At 39.9% G+C, this 17,898-nt stretch overlaps 1 protein-coding gene across 5 annotated transcripts in view; it reads left to right on the top strand.

Annotated features, from left to right (window-relative positions):
- The first annotated feature begins 51 nt into the window (after window positions 1-51).
- Window positions 52-17,898, top strand: part of Pex6 (peroxin 6) — a 37,359-nt gene continuing 19,512 nt past the window's right edge. For 2 of the 5 annotated variants that reach the window (XM_071674779.1, XM_071674749.1), the window contains exons 1-5: window positions 184-251; window positions 1,409-2,840; window positions 4,344-4,467; window positions 8,951-9,134; window positions 16,055-16,176. In XM_071674779.1, coding sequence (XP_071530880.1) covers window positions 1,416-2,840; window positions 4,344-4,467; window positions 8,951-9,134; window positions 16,055-16,176 — 1,855 coding nt within the window. In that variant the 5' untranslated portion in view covers window positions 184-251; window positions 1,409-1,415. The other 3 variants (XM_071674760.1, XM_071674790.1, XM_071674769.1) reach the window with 3 other exon arrangements.

The raw sequence follows: 17,898 nt of genomic DNA, 5'->3' as shown, positions 1-17,898 counted from the left end.
CAGTATAAACATAAATTTTATTTCATGAAATTAGTAAGAAATATATTTTTGGATGAACCGAAAAAATCTTCATAGTTATATTGAAGATTAATTTCGTAAAAGTATCAGTTTGTGTTATAATAGATATCTATATTTGATACCTCTCATTATTTACATCATGGCAACTGTACACAACAGACAGGTGGAGAACTTTTTTTTCCTTCAGTAACATGAAGTGTTGAAATTGCATGTTTATTTCTTGGTTACATTAAGTTAGTGTTTGATGGGTTAAGTATGCTTGTATGTAATTCTATGAAACTCCTGTTCAAAAATTATATAATACATTTTATGTTATTTCTGTGTACCAGTATATAGAATGATTTTCCACAGTGGGTCTGTAATGAATAGATAGATAGTTTTAGGAAACAAGTGAAATGGTTTTTATGGAATGAGTGAGATGCTAATGATCGTGATGTTTATATAACTAAGTTTTGATTCTTTGGATCATAATGAACCCTGGAAAGTGGGGAGGATTTTGAGGATTAATGAACATATAGGTTGACTTACGATAATAGGGTGATTTATTTGTTGACTGATGCATGTGTTCTGCTTGATAGATTTCCATGAAAGTGTTGCCATTGTATTCTTTATTCAATACAGAGTTATTACAGTGTGGGAAATTTTACTTGTAGCATTTGCTATTCCAGTAGTTTTACGTTCTTGTGAAGGCATGGCTTTGAAATAATTAGATGCTTGAGTAAAAAAGATCTCTATTAATAGTTGAGAGCATGAAGAATCCATTGTCACCACATTTGTCAAAGTTTATGAATTAGCATAGGAACAGGAGAGACGCCTACAGTGTTCTAATGTCATTTTTTTTTTTGGTAGAAAATAGCTATGGAATTGACATTTCATTAGAGTTATAAGGTTAGGCCTCAAAAAGTGGTTCTTTAAGTAAAGGTTCTTGTTGACTCTGTCCTTTTTTTTTTATACAAGATATCTTTTTGAAAAATAATTTGTATTTCAAAGTTTTAGTAGGCACTGTATTTGTTCTGGGGAGTACATGGGAAGGCAAGATAAAAGGAGAACTGATGAAGTAAACTGCAGTCATTATTTTCCTTGTAGTTGATACTGGATTTTTATTTCATTGTAAATGGTAATACTTTTACTTCTAATGTTTAAGTAAGCCACACTTCTGCAAATGTAGATTGGAAAATTGTTTCATTAATGCTGAAACAGAGTGGAAGAACATCTAAATTTTGACCTTTAAAGAAAGGAATCACCCTTCTTAGCTGCTTTATGAAAAACCATTTTATTATGCTTAAAAGTCCATTTAAGGTTTTGCTGAACTGAGATCAGTGTTGTTATTTTATACTGTTGTGCTGCAATCGAAAACAAATTATAGTTTTCATTCATAATCTATTTTCAGGTATAACATGGGAGAAAATATGGTGATGAATATGTGGAGCCACCTACAGATGTTGTTGTATACTTGTATTTTGATAAAAGCTATCAGGCCTCACATAGTTAATCCACTAGTATTTGCTGCAAAACAAGCAAAATGCAGCCAGTCCAGACGTAGAATAAAAGTACGAAGGATCTCAATGAAAACATTGCATTACAGAGTAGTGAAAACTATTGGCTTTGAACCTGATGTAAATGCTGTTGTTCTTATAAGTGAAAAAAGTGCTATTTCCCTTGGACTGAAGTGTGGCCAGTGGCAGAGTGTCTTGTACCACAATGGAAATCCTTCCAAGAGTGGTATGTGTAAAGATCAGATGGAAAATGTTTGTAGAAGGTGGATCATTATTGTAGTGTGTTCAGGTTTAGGAGAGGATCATTGTTTTGTGTCTTCCATACTCTATCATAATTTACAAGGTGGTAATGATAAGGAAGTTTTCATAGAATTTGATGACAATGGTATTACATTTCAGTCAGAGGCTATCAAGAGAATTCTTATGCTGTGGAATGATGGACATGGAAGTAAGATTTCTAGTGAGAACTTTGAGTCTGCACAAATCTATCCAGATGTTGCTAATGAAGTGCACATTCAGATTGTTGAATCAACAAAATACAAATGTGGAAATGAGTTGGAGTCACTTCTTAGAGATTATTTCAGAATTCCTAAACTGATTTCAGTAAAGGATGTTTTAGCTGTGCCTATACCCACGCATCTTGGATATGACTTTGTAACAAGTGGTTCAATAATACCTCCGAAATATGTTTTTATCAAGATAATGGGTACAAAAGTAAGGTCTGACAGAGAAACCCAACAAAGTGTTCTTATAGAAATGGGTGTTACAAGTTTGTACCTTACTGGTACTACACATTGTCACCTTCCTTTATTTATGGAAGATTTTGATAAGCAAGGTGACCTTGATGTTCCTCCTATTTTAGAGAAGACTTTTGTTAGACTGAAGAATGTTCTTCAGATGGAAATGCAACAAAGAAGACATATGCAGTGGAACTCTAATGGCAGCATACAACACAGTAGTAAAACTGTGCATTTGAAGAGCAGTAGGAAACACAAAGATAAGTGCAGTGTACTGAATGATATCAAACACTTTGAGAATGATGCATATCGCAGGAAAGAAAAAAATAGTGAGGTGTGTACCCATGAAGAACAGAGCAATGTAGACAATGCCACAATATTGTTACTGGGGCCTCCAGGTTGTGGCAATGAACAAGTCATCAAGTTTGCTGCATCAGCTCTGGGCCTTGGAGTACTGTGGACGAATTCTTGGCAACTGAAAGGAGACACTAGTGGTGGAACAGAGGCAAGATTACGTCAGACCTTTGTGCGAGCCACATCACAAGGTCCATGTGTGCTTGCTCTTCTTAATGTGCACTGCATAGCTAAGGTTTGTGATTACACCCTTGAATATGATAGTAGTGTGTCAGTTGTTGTTCGCTGATGATACAGCGCTGGTGGCTGATTCATGTGAGAAACTGCAGAAGCTGGTGACTGAGTTTGGTAAAGTGTGTGGAAGAAGAAAGTTAAGAGTAAATGTGAATAAGAGCAAGGTTATTAGGTACAGTAGGGTTGAGGGTCAAGTCAATTGGGAGGTGAGTTTGAATGGAGAAAAACTGGAGGAAGTGAAGTGTTTTAGATATCTGGGAGTGGATCTGTCAGCGGATGGAACCATGGAAGCGGAAGTGGATCATAGGGTGGGGGAGGGGGCGAAAATTTTGGGAGCCTTGAAAAATGTGTGGAAGTCGAGAACATTATCTCGGAAAGCAAAAATGGGTATGTTTGAAGGAATAGTGGTTCCAACAATGGTGTATGGTTGCGAGGCGTGGGCTATGGATAGAGTTGTGCGCAGGAGGATGGACGTGCTGGAAATGAGATGTTTGAGGAAAATGTGTGGTGTGAGGTGGTTTGATCGAGTAAGTAACGTAAGGGTAAGAGAGATGTGTGGAAATAAAAAGAGCGTGGTTGAGAGAGCAGAAGAGGGTGTTTTGAAATGGTTTGGGCACATGGAGAGAATGAGTGAGGAAAGATTGACCAAGAGGATATATGTGTCGGAGGTGGAGGGAACGAGGAGAAGAGGGAGACCAAATTGGAGGTGGAAAGATGGAGTGAAAAAGATTTTGTGTGATCGGGGCCTGAACATGCAGGAGGGTGAAAGGAGGGCAAGGAATAGAGTGAATTGGAGCGATGTGGTATACAGGGGTTGACGTGCTGTCAGTGGATTGAGTCGGGGCATGTGAAGCGTCTGGGGTAAACCATGGAAAGCTGTGTAGGTATGTATATTTGCGTGTGTGGACGTGTGTATGTACATGTGTATGGGGGGGGGGTTGGGCCATTTCTTTCGTCTGTTTCCTTGCGCTACCTCACAAACGCGGGAGACAGCGACAAAGTATAAAAAAAAAAAAAAAAAAAAAAAGTTTAGATATGTAATCAGAACTATGATAATAGACATGTTAGAAACATGATTAAACTTAGACTTAGAAAGTTGCATTTTTAGATGAGTCACCTAGCTTATTGCAGATATAAAGAAAATTATTTATTTAATGTTCTACGATAAGATATCAAACAGTTGAAGCAGAATATGTTGTAAATATCTTTAGAATTTCCCTGACAACATGCTGTCATTTATTGCTACTATTTAGGGCATCTAAATTAAATTTAATATGAAAATGTATCAGTAACATGTAATAATCCTTACTAAACTTCCTGATGTTACCCACTTGGCTCTACATCATACTCTGATCTCTCTACTTTAGGTGGAAAGATTGTCGCTGGATGATTGGACTGTTGTTTCTGACTTTAGGTCTTTCAGATTTTGCATTGCTTATAGAAGACCAAGAAATATCTACTGTTTCACATGCTGACTTACAACATTAATGACTTGGATCTCCAGGATCGTGATGGTAGTGATGATGCACGTGTTGTAGCAGCATTGAGGGAGGAAGCTGCCAGGCTGTCACAGTTGGAACCACATGTGTTTCTTGTAGCCACAGCTCCAGATCGCACTTCAGTCTCAGGTTAAAACTAATTTTCAAGATTTACATTCTTGAAGCATTAGATTTCAGCTTACCTGAGTTGCTTATCAGATTTAACATCCAATCATAAACTTTAACATCTAGTTATGTTGGTTTCAAGAGTAGAATAGCATCTTTTTATGCCATAGGATTCAGCTTATTTAAGGCAAAGTATCAGCAAACCACATCTGTTTAAACCTTTGAGAATGAAGTGTTTTAAATGCAGCATAATGTCCCTATGCTGTGCTGCATTTCATTCATATTTTCCCTGTATGATTAATGTTTCTAACCAAGGCTGCCTCGGATCCAGGTATGAAAATACTGCATGTATTTTTCTTGTCTTTCTGTCTATTATCTTTTTTCTTTAACTTCATTCTCATTTACCTCATGTGGGGTGCTTCTGCAAGTATAAGAAGTCATTTATCAAAGGATGTATTCTCATGAAAGGCAGTCTAGCTGATCATATCTACATGCAGGGCATAGCCTTTCTTCCCCTCACAATTCACCTCTCTGATGAGCATTTTGTTTTGGTATTGCATGTGTTACATTGTGGTATTTCAAGGTTTCTTTGGTTTAAAACTGGACCGGAATTGCATGCGATCTACCAGATGTGAGTTAGTAGAGTCTCACATTAATAATATGGTATTGATAGAATGATAAATGAAATGTGGTGAACAGTGAGAGCCATGATAATAAACAAATAAGCATTGAATTTGAATGTGTCTGAAAGTGATGGAAAACAGTAGGAGCCTGTCAGATTACTGATATCGGTAGAATTGTTATAGAATATGATATATGTTCATGGAAAGCAAAAATGAATAACATGAACAAGTAAATGGAGCAGGAGAAAGCCATCTAGCTCTTACATTTGAAAAGATTTGTTTGTTTATTGTAGTTAGCTCTCATTGCTCAAGGTATTTTATGTTTTCTCTTGGTATAAGTGATTTGACTTGCTTTTCATGTTTCTTCTTTCCATCTTTTGAGTGTAAAATGAATACAGTACAAATTCTTTTTGAACATACAGCGAGGAGAGCTTCATCCCCCTCATTTGTGGTTTGCTGTAGTTATCTTAGCTCCCTTTGTTCACCATGTTTTATTCATTATGTCACTACTAGTAATATGTTAGATTTTCATTGTTTTTTGCAATATTTTTAGGCAAGCTCATGATAGATACTTATTTTTTTTTTTTTATTTTGCTTTGTCGCTGTCTCCCGCGTTTGCGAGGTAGCGCAAGGAAAAAGACGAAAGAAATGGCCCAACCCACCCCCATACACATGTATATACACACACATCCACACACGCAAATATACATACCTATACATCTCAATGTACACATATATATACACACACAGACACATACATATATACCCATGCTTACAATTCACACTGTCTGCCTTTATTCATTCCCATCGCCACTTCGCCACACATGGAATACCATCCCCCTCCCCCCTCATGTGTGTGGGGTAGCGCTAGGAAAAGACAACAAAGGCCTCATTCGTTCACACTCAGTCTCTAGCTGTCATGCAATAATGCACATCGATCCAGTTCACTCTATTCCTTGCCCGCCTTTCACCCTCCTGCATGTTCAGGCCCTGATCACTCAAAATCTTTGTCACTCCATCTTTCTACCTCCAGTTTGGTCTCCCACTTCTCCTCGTTCCCTCCACCTCCAACACATATATCCTCTTGGTCAATCTTTCCTCACTCATTCTCTCCATGTGCCCAAACCATTTCAAAACACCCTCTTCTGCTCTCTCAACCACGCTCTTTTTATTTCCACACATCTTTCTTACCCTTACATTACTAACTCGATCAAACCACCTCACACCACACATTGTCCTCAAACATCTCATTTCCAGCACATCCACCCTCCTGCGCACAACTCTATCCATAGCCCACGCCTCGCAACCATACAACATTGTTGGAACCACTATTCCTTCAAATATACCCATTTTTGCTTTCCGAGATAATGTTCTCGACTTCCACACATTCTTCAAGGCTCCCAGGATTTTTGCCCCCTCCCCCACCCTATGATTCACTTCCGCTTCCATGGTTCCATCCGCTGCCAGATCCACTCCCAGATAGATACTTGTTATTTTCAAATATATGAGCAGGAGGGTTCCTGCCTTCCTGATTTCTTTGTTTCCTGTTGTTAAGCTTTCCTCATTCACCATGCTGTATCTATCATTCATTAAACAGGCTTGTAATGGTTTACATTTATTTCAGACAAGCGTGAGATTAATGTTTATTCTCCTCAGATTTATGTTGGTTATGTTCAGCTGTGTGAGTGCAAACCCTAATCAGTGAAAATGAATTTTGGATAGAAAAGGAAATTCTTGTGAATTCAGCTCCTATGAAATAGGGTATGTGGCAGACACCAGTACAGTATGTACTTGACGCCCTTATTAAAGTGGGAATGGAGTTATTAGGTAGATAGGTAGATTGAAAGCTTCAAAGTTGAATGATTGGGCATACCTAAGCAGTGCTCATATCATTCAGGTGAGACTGTAGAGCATCCTGTTTCAGATATGGAAATTAGTACGTCAGATATTGATAAATATTTGAAATTGACACTGGTGTTAGATACATTACCAGTGTTTTCACTTATTTATTTTCAAGTATGATAGATAAGGAGTGTAATGTATAGGCCAAAAATATTTATTTTTTCATTTTTTAATGTGAAACAGAAATGATCAAACATTCAACAATTTGGTGAAAAGCAAGGATGAACATAGCATACTGCCTGATATGATTGGGTGTGACTGAGCATACTGTTTGATGGTACAGGTTGAGTATCCCTTATCTGAAATGCCTGGGACCAAAAGTGTTTCGGATTTTGGAATATTTGCATATACATGATGAGATATAAAAAACAGGATTGTATGGAAACAAATGGGTTAGAGCTGAGACATGCCACAATGTTTTGACTGTTCATTGGTCTTCCTGAGGAGATACTGATTCCAGCATTCATAGGGACCATATTACCCAGCAAGTGATAGTCACCCACTCAGACACCTTGGCATGTCACTCTCTGATTGGATTGCTTTTCCTGCTACCTCCACTTGTTCACAGCAATCTCCCCTGCCTGATGCAACCAGCAGATGAAATCAGACCTTGTGTTGACGTTGTCTTTAGTAGCGATGTAAGCTGCTTCAGATGTCTTTCTTATTTGTTTGCTTCAGTCCTTTTGCATTATTCTCACCTTGTTCCACTACATGGATTTGCAGCAAAGAGTTCGACTTCATTTACATCGTGCAAGTTTCAGCATGATGTAAACAAAGTGGAACTTGTTGCTGCAAATCCATTTAGTGGAATGAGGTAGGAACACTGCATAAGGGACTAAGCAAACAAATAAAAGACATTAGAAGCGGCTGACATCACTGCCAAAGACAATGTTAACACATGGTCAAATTTCATCTGCTGGTCACTCCAGACAGCGGAGATTGCTGTGACAAGTGGAGGGAGCAGGACAAGCAATCCAATGAGAGAGCAACACACCAAGGCACCTGACCAGGTGACCATCACTTGCTGGGGAATATGGTCCTTCTGAATGCTGGAATCAGTATCTCCTGAGGAAAACTGTTGAACGATTGAGATGTTGAGGTATGTCCTAGCTCTACCCTGCTTGTTTCCATACCACACTATTTTCCACAATAGTCATGATGGACGATCAATAATGAGATATGTTGGGGATGGAACCCAAGTCTAAACACAAAATCCATTTATGTTTCATATACACCTTATACACATAGCCTAAAGTTAATTTATACAATATTTTTAATGATTTTGGACATGAAACAAAGTTTGTGTAACACTGAACCGTTAGAAAGCTAAGGTGTCACAACCTCAGCTTTTTTAAATGGCTTTTTTAAATGTTTCCTCCAGAGTTATCTGCCTCATTAACATTGGTTTTTGTCTTAGATGTCTCCCTTTGATTTTATTAACTGACTTGATTTCTTGTTCTGGTATGAATGCACACTGCTCTAGTCCTTCAATAAGTCCATCACCCATTTTTACCATGTTGTCCATAGGCACTTTTTCTGCAGTGTTAGCAAAGTCATCTTCAACATCACTTATCATGCTCACCTTCAGAGCCATTTCAGCTATTTCATTATTGGTCAGTGAATGAACAACTGGAGACTCATTTCGTTATCTGCAGGCCTTTTTGACGTTTTCAACAGTATCTTTGTACCACAGAGCAGAGAATAAGCAAAAACACAATAAGTAATGCAAGTAGGTCTGGCTGTGACAATGGTTTGTAACAAACTGGTGCCAATAGAGCATCAGAGCCCAGCATGAGCATGTGAGGTCAGGTGTGGAATTTTCCACTTGTAACATCATGTAGCCACTCAAAAAGTTTCGGGTTTCGGAACATTTTGGATTACGGATGCTTAACCTGTATTTGATCAAATGTGAGTAGTTGTTTCTGAGCCATAATCAATACTGAAGTCTGATATTATTTCATGCAAAAATATCTTCTTTGCAGGAGATCTTTGGAGTGTGTGGAGCTATCAAGAGAGCGCAGAAGTATCTGACCTTCACCAGCGTAGCATCATGCTTGATTGGCTGCTTTCAAAGTGGCTTACTGCACTTCAGACTCAGACTTTAGCCCAACGTACAGCTGGTTATGTACTGGGTGACTTTCAAGCACTACTGAATGCGGCTAACAGGTGCATTTTGCTTAACTGATTAGAGCTATCATTCAGACAAGTCTGACTGAATTTGTTGTAGATGTATTTGAAGACATTAATCCAAAAGATACATACATTTTTTTGGTAGTCTCATGCTAACAGGAATTGTTGGGATGATACTGCAGAAATATATTTATGTTGGTTTTGTATCCAGGAATGTAAGAATTTGTAAAAACTTATGATATGTAGATTGACCTTGTCTGCAATATTCATTTGTTTTTTATTTTTTTATTATACTTAATTGTTGTCTCCCGCATCAGTGAGGTAGCGCAAGGAAACAGACGAAAGAATGACTCAACCTACCCACATACACATGTATATACATAAATGCCCACACACTCACATATACATACCTATACATTTCAATGTATACATACATATACATACACAGACATATACATATATGTACACATGTACATATTCATACTTGCTGCCTTCATCCATTCCTGTCACCACCCCACCACACATGAAATAGCATCCCTCCCCCCTGGCCGCCGCGAGGCAGCGCCAGGAAAAGACAAAATAGGCCACATTCGTTCACACTGTCTCTGGCTGTTATGTGTAGTGCACCCAAACCACAGCTCCCTTTCCACATCCAGGCCCCGCAAAACTTTCCATGGTTTACACCCAACGCTTCACATACCCTGGTTCATTCCATTGACAGCGTGTTGACCCCAGTATACCACATCCTTCCACTTCACTCTATTCCTTGCACGCCTTTCACCCTCCTGTGTGTTCAGGCCCTACTCGCTCAAAATCCTTTTCACTTCATCCTTCCACCTCCAATTTTGTTTCCCCACTTCTTGTTCCCTCTACTTCTGACACATATATCCTCTGTCAATCTTTCCTCACTCATTCTTTTCATGTGACCATACCATTTCAACACACCCTTTTCTGCTCTCAACCACACTCTTTTTATTACCACACATCTCTCTTACCCTTTCAGTACTTACTCGATCAAACCACCTCACACCACATATTGTCCTCAAACATCTCATTTCCAACGCATCTAACCTTTTCCATACAACCCTATCTATAGCCCATGCCTCGCAACCATATAACATTGTTGGAACCACTATTCCTTCCTCACATTTTTCAACGCTCCCAGAGCCTTCGCCCCCTCCCCCACCCTGTGACTCACTTCCGCTTTCATGGTTCCATCTGCTGCTAAATCCACTCCCAGATATCTAAAACACATCACTTCACTTCCAGTTTTTCTCCATTCAAACTTACCTTCCAATTAACTTGTTTCTCAACCCTACTGAACCTAATAACCTTGCTCTTATTCACATCTACTCTCAACTTTCTTCTTTCACACACTTTACCAAACTCACTCACCATCTCCTGCAGTTTCTCATCAGCTAACAATAACTGACTCACTTCCCCAGTCCTCTCATCCACAACAGACTGCAAATTGCCCCTCTCTCCAGAACTCTTGTATTCACCTCCCTATCCACCCCATCCATAAACAAATTAAACAACCATGGAGACATCACGAACCCCTGCCACAAACTGACATTCACTGGGAACCACTCACTTTCCTCTCTCACTACTTGTACACATGCCTTACATCCTTGATAAAAACTTTTCACTGCTTCTAGCAACTTATCTCCCACACCATATACCGTTAATACCTCCCACAAAGCATTTCTGTCAACCCTGTCATATGCCTTCTCCAGATCCATAAATGCTACGTACAAAGCCATCTGTTTTTCTAAGTATTTCTCGCGTGCATTCTTCAAAGCAAACACCTGATCCACACATCCTTTACCACTTCTGAAACCACACTGCTCTTCCCCAATCTGATGCTCTCTTCATGCCTTTAACCTCTCAATCAATACCCTCTCATATAATTTCCCAGGAATATTCAACAAACTTACTTTTATAATTTGAACATTCACATTTATCCCCTATGCCTTTGTACAATGGCACTCTGCATGCATCCCGCCAGTCTTCAGGCACTTCAAGTATGCATAGTAATACGTGACTGTAAATAATTTTAGATGACTTTAGAGACCAGTTTTCTGAAAGCCAGCAATGCTGTTTCCTGTGGGGTGGTTAGTGCCAGGAATGGATGAAGGCAAGCAAGTATGAATATATACAGTTCACGTGTATTTATATATATGTCTGTGTATGTGTATGTATATGTATGTATATGTGCGTGTATGGGTGTTTATGTATATACATGTGTATATGAGTGAATGGGCCATTCTTTGTCTGTTTCCTGGAGCTACCTCACTGACTCGGAAAACAGCGATCAAGTATGATGAATATATATATATATTTATATATTGAATCAGGGCATGTGAAGCGTCTGGGGTAAACCATGGAAAGTTGTGTGGGGCCTGGATGTGGAAAGGGAGCTGTGGTTTCGGGCATTATTGCGTGGCAGCTAGAGACTGAGTGTGAACGAATGGGGCCTTTGTTGTCTTTTCCAAGTGCTACCTCGCACACATGAGGGGGGAGGGGGATGGTATTCCATGTGTGGCGAGGTGGCGATGGGAGTGAATGGGGGCAGACAGTGTGAATTGTGTGCATGGGTATATATGTATGTGTCTGTGTATGTATATATATGTGTACATTGAGATGTATAGGTATGTATATTTGCGTGTGTGGACGTGTGTGTGTATACATTGTGTATGGGGGTGGGTTGGGCCATTTCTTTCGTCTGTTTCCTTGCGCTACCTCGCAAATGCGGGAGACAGCGACAAAGCAAAATAAATATATGAATATAATATATATATATAGTGGTTCCAACAATTTTGTATGGTTGCGAGGCGTGGGCTGTGGATGGAGTTGTGTGCAGGAGGGTGGATGTGCTGGAAATGAGATGTTTGAGGACAATGTGTGGTGTGAGGTGGTTTGATCGAGTGAGTAGCGTAAGGGTGTGAGAGATGTGTGGAAATAAAAAGGGGGCGTGGTTGAGAGAGCAGAAGAGGGTGTTTTGAAGTGGTTTGGGCACATGGAGAGAATGAGTGAGGAAAGATTGACCAGGGGGGATGTGTGTGTCGGAGGTTGAGGGAGCGAGGAGAGGTGGGAGACCAAATTGGAGGTGGAAAGATGGAGTGAAGGGGATTTTGTGTGATCGGGGCCTGAACATCCAGGAGGGTGAAAGGAGGGCAAGGAATGGAGTGAATTGGATCGATGTGGTATACCGGGGTTGACGTGCTGTCAGTGGATTGAATCAGGGCATGTGAAGCGTCTGGGGTAAACCATGGAAAGCTGTGTAGGTATGTATATTTGCGTGTGTGGACGTGTATGTATATACATGTGTATGGGGGTGTGTTGGGCCATTTCTTTCGTCTGTTTCCTTGCACTACCTCACAAATGTGGGAGACAGAGACAAAGCAAAAAAAAATATATATATGTATTGATTGAGAGGGTGAAGGCATGTATAGAGCATCAGACTGGGGAAGAGCAGTGTGGTTTCAGAAGTGGTAGAGGTTGTGTGGATCAGATGTTCGCTTTGAAGAATATATGTGGGAAATACTTAGAAAAGCAAATGGATTTGTATGTGGCATTTATGTATCTGGAGAAGGCATATGATAGAGTTGATGGAGATGCTCTGTGGAAGGTATTAAGAATATATGGTGTGGGAGGCAAGTTGTTAGAAGCAGTGAAAAGTTTTTATCAAGGATGTAAGGCATGTGTACGTGTAGGAAGAGAGGAAAGTGATTGCTTCTAGGTGAATGTAGGTTTGCGGCAGGGGTGTGTGATGTCTCCATGGATGTTTAATTTGTTTATGGATGGGGTTGTTAGGGAGGTGAATGCAAGAGTTTTGGAAAGAGGGGCAAGTATGAAGTCTGTTGGGGATGAGAGAGCTTGGGAAGTGAGTCAGTTGTTGTTCGCTGATGATACAGCGCTGGTGGCTGATTCATGTTAGAAACTGCAGAAGCTGGTGACTGAGTTTGGTAAAGTGTGTGAAAGAAGAAAGTTAAGAGTAAATGTGAATAAGAGCAAGGTTATTAGATACAGTAGGGTTGAGGGTCAAGTCAATTGGGAGGTAAGTTTGAATGGAGAAAAACTGGAGGAAGTAAAGTGTTTTAGATATCTGGGAGTGGATTCGGCAGCGGATGAAACCATGGAAGCGGAAGTGAATCATAGGGTGGGGGAGGGGGCGAAAATCCTGGGAGCCTTGAAGAATGTGTAGAAGTCGAGACCATTATTTCCGAAAGCAAAAATGGGTATGTTTGAAGGAATAGTGGTTCCAACAATGTTGTATGGTTGTGAGGCGTGGGCTATGGATAGAGTTGTGTGGAGGAGGGTGGATGTGCTGGAAATGAGATGTTTGAGGACAATGTGTGGTGTGAGGTGGTTTGATCGAGTAAGTAATGTAAGGGTAAGAGAGATGTGTGGAAATGAAAAGAGCGTGGTTGAGAGAGCAGAAGAGGGTGTTTTGAAATGGTTTGGGCACATGGAGAGAATGAGTGAGGAAAGATTAACCAAGAGGATATATGTGTCGGAGTCGGAGGGAACGAAAAGAAGTGGGAGACCAAATTGGAGGTGGAAAGATGGAGTGACAAAGATTTTGAGTGATCGGGGCCTGAACATGCAGGAGGGTGAAAGGCGGGCAAGGAATAGAGTGAATTGGATCGATGTGGTATACCGGGGTCGATGTGCTGTCAGTGGATTGAATCAGGGCATGTGGAGCGTCTGGGGTAAACCATGGAAAGTTGTGTGGGGCCTGGATGTGGAAAGGGAGCTGTGGTTTCGGGCATTATTGCATGACAGCTAGAGACTGAGTGTGAACGAATGGGGCCTTTGTTGTCTTTTCCTAGTGCTACCTCGCACACATTAGGGGGGAGGGGGATGTTATTCCATGTGTGGCGAGGTGGCGATGGGAATGAATAATGGCAGACAGTGTGAATTGTATGCATGTTTATATATGTATGTGTCTGTGTGTGTATATATATGTGTACATTGAGATGTATAGGTATGTATATTTGCGTGTGTGGACGTGTATGTGTATACATATGTATGGGGGTTGGTTGGGCCATTTCTTTCATCTATTTCCTTGCGCTACCTCGCAAACGCGGGACACAGCGACAAAGCAAAATAAATAAATAATAAGTATATATATTATCCCTGGGGATAGGGGAGAAAGAATACTTCTCACGTATTCCCTTTCTGTCGTAGAAGGCGACTAAAAGGGAAGGGAGCAGGGGGCTGGAAATCCTCCCCTCTCATTTTTTTTTTTTAATTTTCCAAAAGAAGGAACAGAGAAGGGGGCCAGGTTAGGATATTCCCTCAAAGGCCCAGTCCTCTGTTCTAAACGCTACCTCACTAATGCAGGAAATGGCGAATAGTATGAAAGAAAGAATATATATATATATATATATATATATCTTAGCTTAAGCCAGGTACTAATTTCATTTGCCAAGCCCTAGGGGTGGATGAACACCTGGTTTGACTGTGGACCAATTGCTACAACCAGAATTTGAATCTGTGTGCTCGACCTTAGGCAACCTGTGAATGCGTTATGGTCAGGAATGCTAACCGCTTCACCACAGGAGTCCATTATGAACATATTGCTGAATATTTTGTTATTCATATAATTGAAAGCTGTTCTAATTTGCTGGCAGTTGATGTGTTTCTAATTATTCTCCTAATATGGATTCTGACAACAGGCTAGGGACGATGTTGACTTCCAAGTTCATCTCACAAACAGAATCCTGAAGCTCATTTCCATGAGGATGTGGGATGGTTTGAGGAACATAAAGGAAAAGGTGGCTGCATCTGGAAGGGTTGAGTGAAAAGCTCAGATGGAGGACATCTCTGGCTTGCTGGGTTGACGTGCTGTCAGTGGACTGAACCAGGGCATGTGAAGTGTCCAGAGTAAAGCATGGAAAGGCCTGTAGGGCTTGGTTTTGGATTGGAAACTTTGGTTTTGGTGCATTACACATGAAAATTAGAGAATGGATGTGAGAGGATGTAGCCTTTCTTCATCTGTTCTTGGCACTACCTCACTCATGTGGGAACAATAATCAAGTGTGAAAAAAACTTTTGTAAAATGATGGGAGTTCCATACAGATATGAACTTAAGGGGCCAGGTGAGCTATTTTCATTATTGGACCTAGAACCATATTGACATGTTGGAATAATGAACACTTGGTACTACCCTCAAGGATATAGAACAAAAGAAGTTGGCACTCACTGCTGCTGTTATTTTGTAGTATTAGTAGTTGGTAGCAGGTAGCCACCAACTATGGAGGAATAGTGGCTCTATATTTTTCTTAATTTGTAAACAGTAATTTATGGCAATACAAACTGGAGGTGTTTATTCTCCTGTTAGTTACTTCAAAGTTTCGTCCTGCTAGATGGAGTCTCATCCTCTTTAGACTATTGTGGTATGACTACATGAGTAAAGGGTAAATGAGGAATCTCTTAAAAAATGTAACTTTAAGCTTGTAGAAAGAATGCTTTTGAAGAAGAATTATTAGTCCTTTATCCCTTGTGCATCCAACCAACTTATCCTAAAGAGGTTAGCTCACCTTACAACAGCCTCTAAGGGTTTCAGATCGATGGCAGTAATGGTTGAGGTGGGGAAATATTGCATTGTGGCCTCATAGGCAAGACATGGGGGTACAGTTCAGTAGGTGGTTACAGGAGTATTTTTGAGTAGTTTTAACTCTGCTCTGCAGGACACATTAGGTTACATTTTTATATGCATTTTATGTGACTGGCATTTTTTGTTGTGTTTGCCTGTCTCATCAATATCAGGTGTTTGCATTCAAAGGCTTCATTGGAGAACTACATAGATGAAGGGGAGATGATGATTGTAACTCAAAAGCATGCTTCTCTTTTGCTCATAGTTGGCTTTTTTAATCTGAAACATTCTCTTACTTAATTATCCTCTTTATTTTACGATTTATGTTGTCATCTTGACTTTGTTCTTACAGACATTGTTTATGTCGCATGACTGCAAAGAAAGACAGCCAGGTGGCAGGAGATTCAGAGAATAACATGAATACAGACAAGAGAGCTCTACCCTTGGTGTATAATGACCTTCTGAAAGCTCTTGGTATGTTTATTTATGTATTTCTGTTACAGGCCTTAAATAGTTGAAAAGCATTTTTTTGTGCAAACAATGAAGTGGAAACTAAAGGTAAAGAAAAGTGACAGAGATGTATATCTGTGAGAAAGATGTTGTGACAGTGGAATGTACAGAAATGAACTCTCCATAGGGTTAGCAGATTTGAAATGAGCCCACGTCTCCTATAGAGCAAGAAAATATCTAATGGAATATGATGTATAACTAGAGCAGAAAGTATTTTTATCAAAGTGGCTGCTCTTGGTGCTTAGGAATGAGACAGATTTAGAAAAGTTTTGTTTTCATGTTAAAGTCTTAAGAGAAACTAGCAGCTTACTTACTGATTACAAGCTGCACAAATTTGGTTGTCCTTTGTTCCAAAAGACAATGTAAGACTGCTGTGGAATAATAAGTTTTAGTCTTCACTTTAAATAACCTTACCTACACTTCATATATCTTGCTTTACTTGGATGTTGTTTAATACCAGCCATCAGTATTTCACATTGTACTTTTATTTCTTTGATGAACTCCCTCATAATTTCATATGAATGAGAATTTACAAAATCTTTATGTGATCCTTTCTTCCTACAGTATCAGGATAAAAGATATGCTGTTTGTCTTGTAAATGTATTGATGATATCATCTATGTTGAATAAGATCATTTGCTTTACTTTAACTAGTTGTTTATCATATCCAACAACCTTAGTGAGGTTGCATTAGGAGGAAAATAACAGTGGCCTTATTTGCACACTTCCAATATCTAGCTGTCATGTATAATGTACTAAAACCAGAGCCCACCATCCACAGCTAAGTCCCACAGACTGCTCTATGGTTTTGTTTTGCCATTTCAAGTCTTGGTTCAGTCCTTTGACAGTATCTCCAGTGTACAACATTGCTCTAATTCATTTTATGTAGTGCATGATTCTTGTCCATCTAAATGTTCAGACTCGAACACTCTAAAGCCTTTGAGAATTTTAGGATTCATGCTTAGTGCTTATTTTAGGGGATAGCATTGCCTCAGTCTTGTCCTGATTTGCCCAGCTGTTGGTGGTGGTTGCCTCTGGGCATTTCATTATCAGAACAGGAGGTTTGTTGGGTACAGTGTGGTGGGATCTATCTATGCACATCTGGAAGGCATCAACATACATGTTCATAAGGTTTTTTGAATGTTGGCGTGGTTGAAAAGCAACGTATCTTGGAAACCAGAACCCACTCTTTGTAGTGTTTAGATGTTGCCCTGATAGGTTGTAGAGTGTGGTTTATATAGTTGGGAGCAATATTTATGTATTTATTTTGCTTTGTCGCTGTCTCCCGCGTTAGTGAGGTAGCGCAAGGAAACAGACGAAAGAACGGCCCAACCCACCCACATACACATGTATATACATACATGTCATCACACGCAAATATACATACCTATACATCTCAACGTATGTATATATATGTATATATACACACACAGACATATACATATATACACATGTACATAATTCATACTGTCTGCCTTTATTCATTCCCATCGCCACCCCACCACACATGAAATAACAACCCCCTCCCCCCTCATGTGCGTGAGGTAGCGCTAGGAAGACAACAAAGGCCCCATTCGTTCACACTCAGTCTCTAGCTGTCATGTAATAATGCACCAAAACCACAGCTCCCTTTCCACATCCAGGCCCCACAGAACTTTCCATGGTTTACCCCAGACGCTTCACATGC

The sequence above is a fragment of the Panulirus ornatus genome, chromosome 2 (genome assembly GCF_036320965.1).
Source record: "Panulirus ornatus isolate Po-2019 chromosome 2, ASM3632096v1, whole genome shotgun sequence".
NCBI classification, from domain to species: Eukaryota; Metazoa; Arthropoda; class Malacostraca; order Decapoda; family Palinuridae; genus Panulirus; species Panulirus ornatus.
Note: the sequence above shows the minus strand (reverse complement) of the source record. Positions and strands in the feature narration are given on the sequence as shown.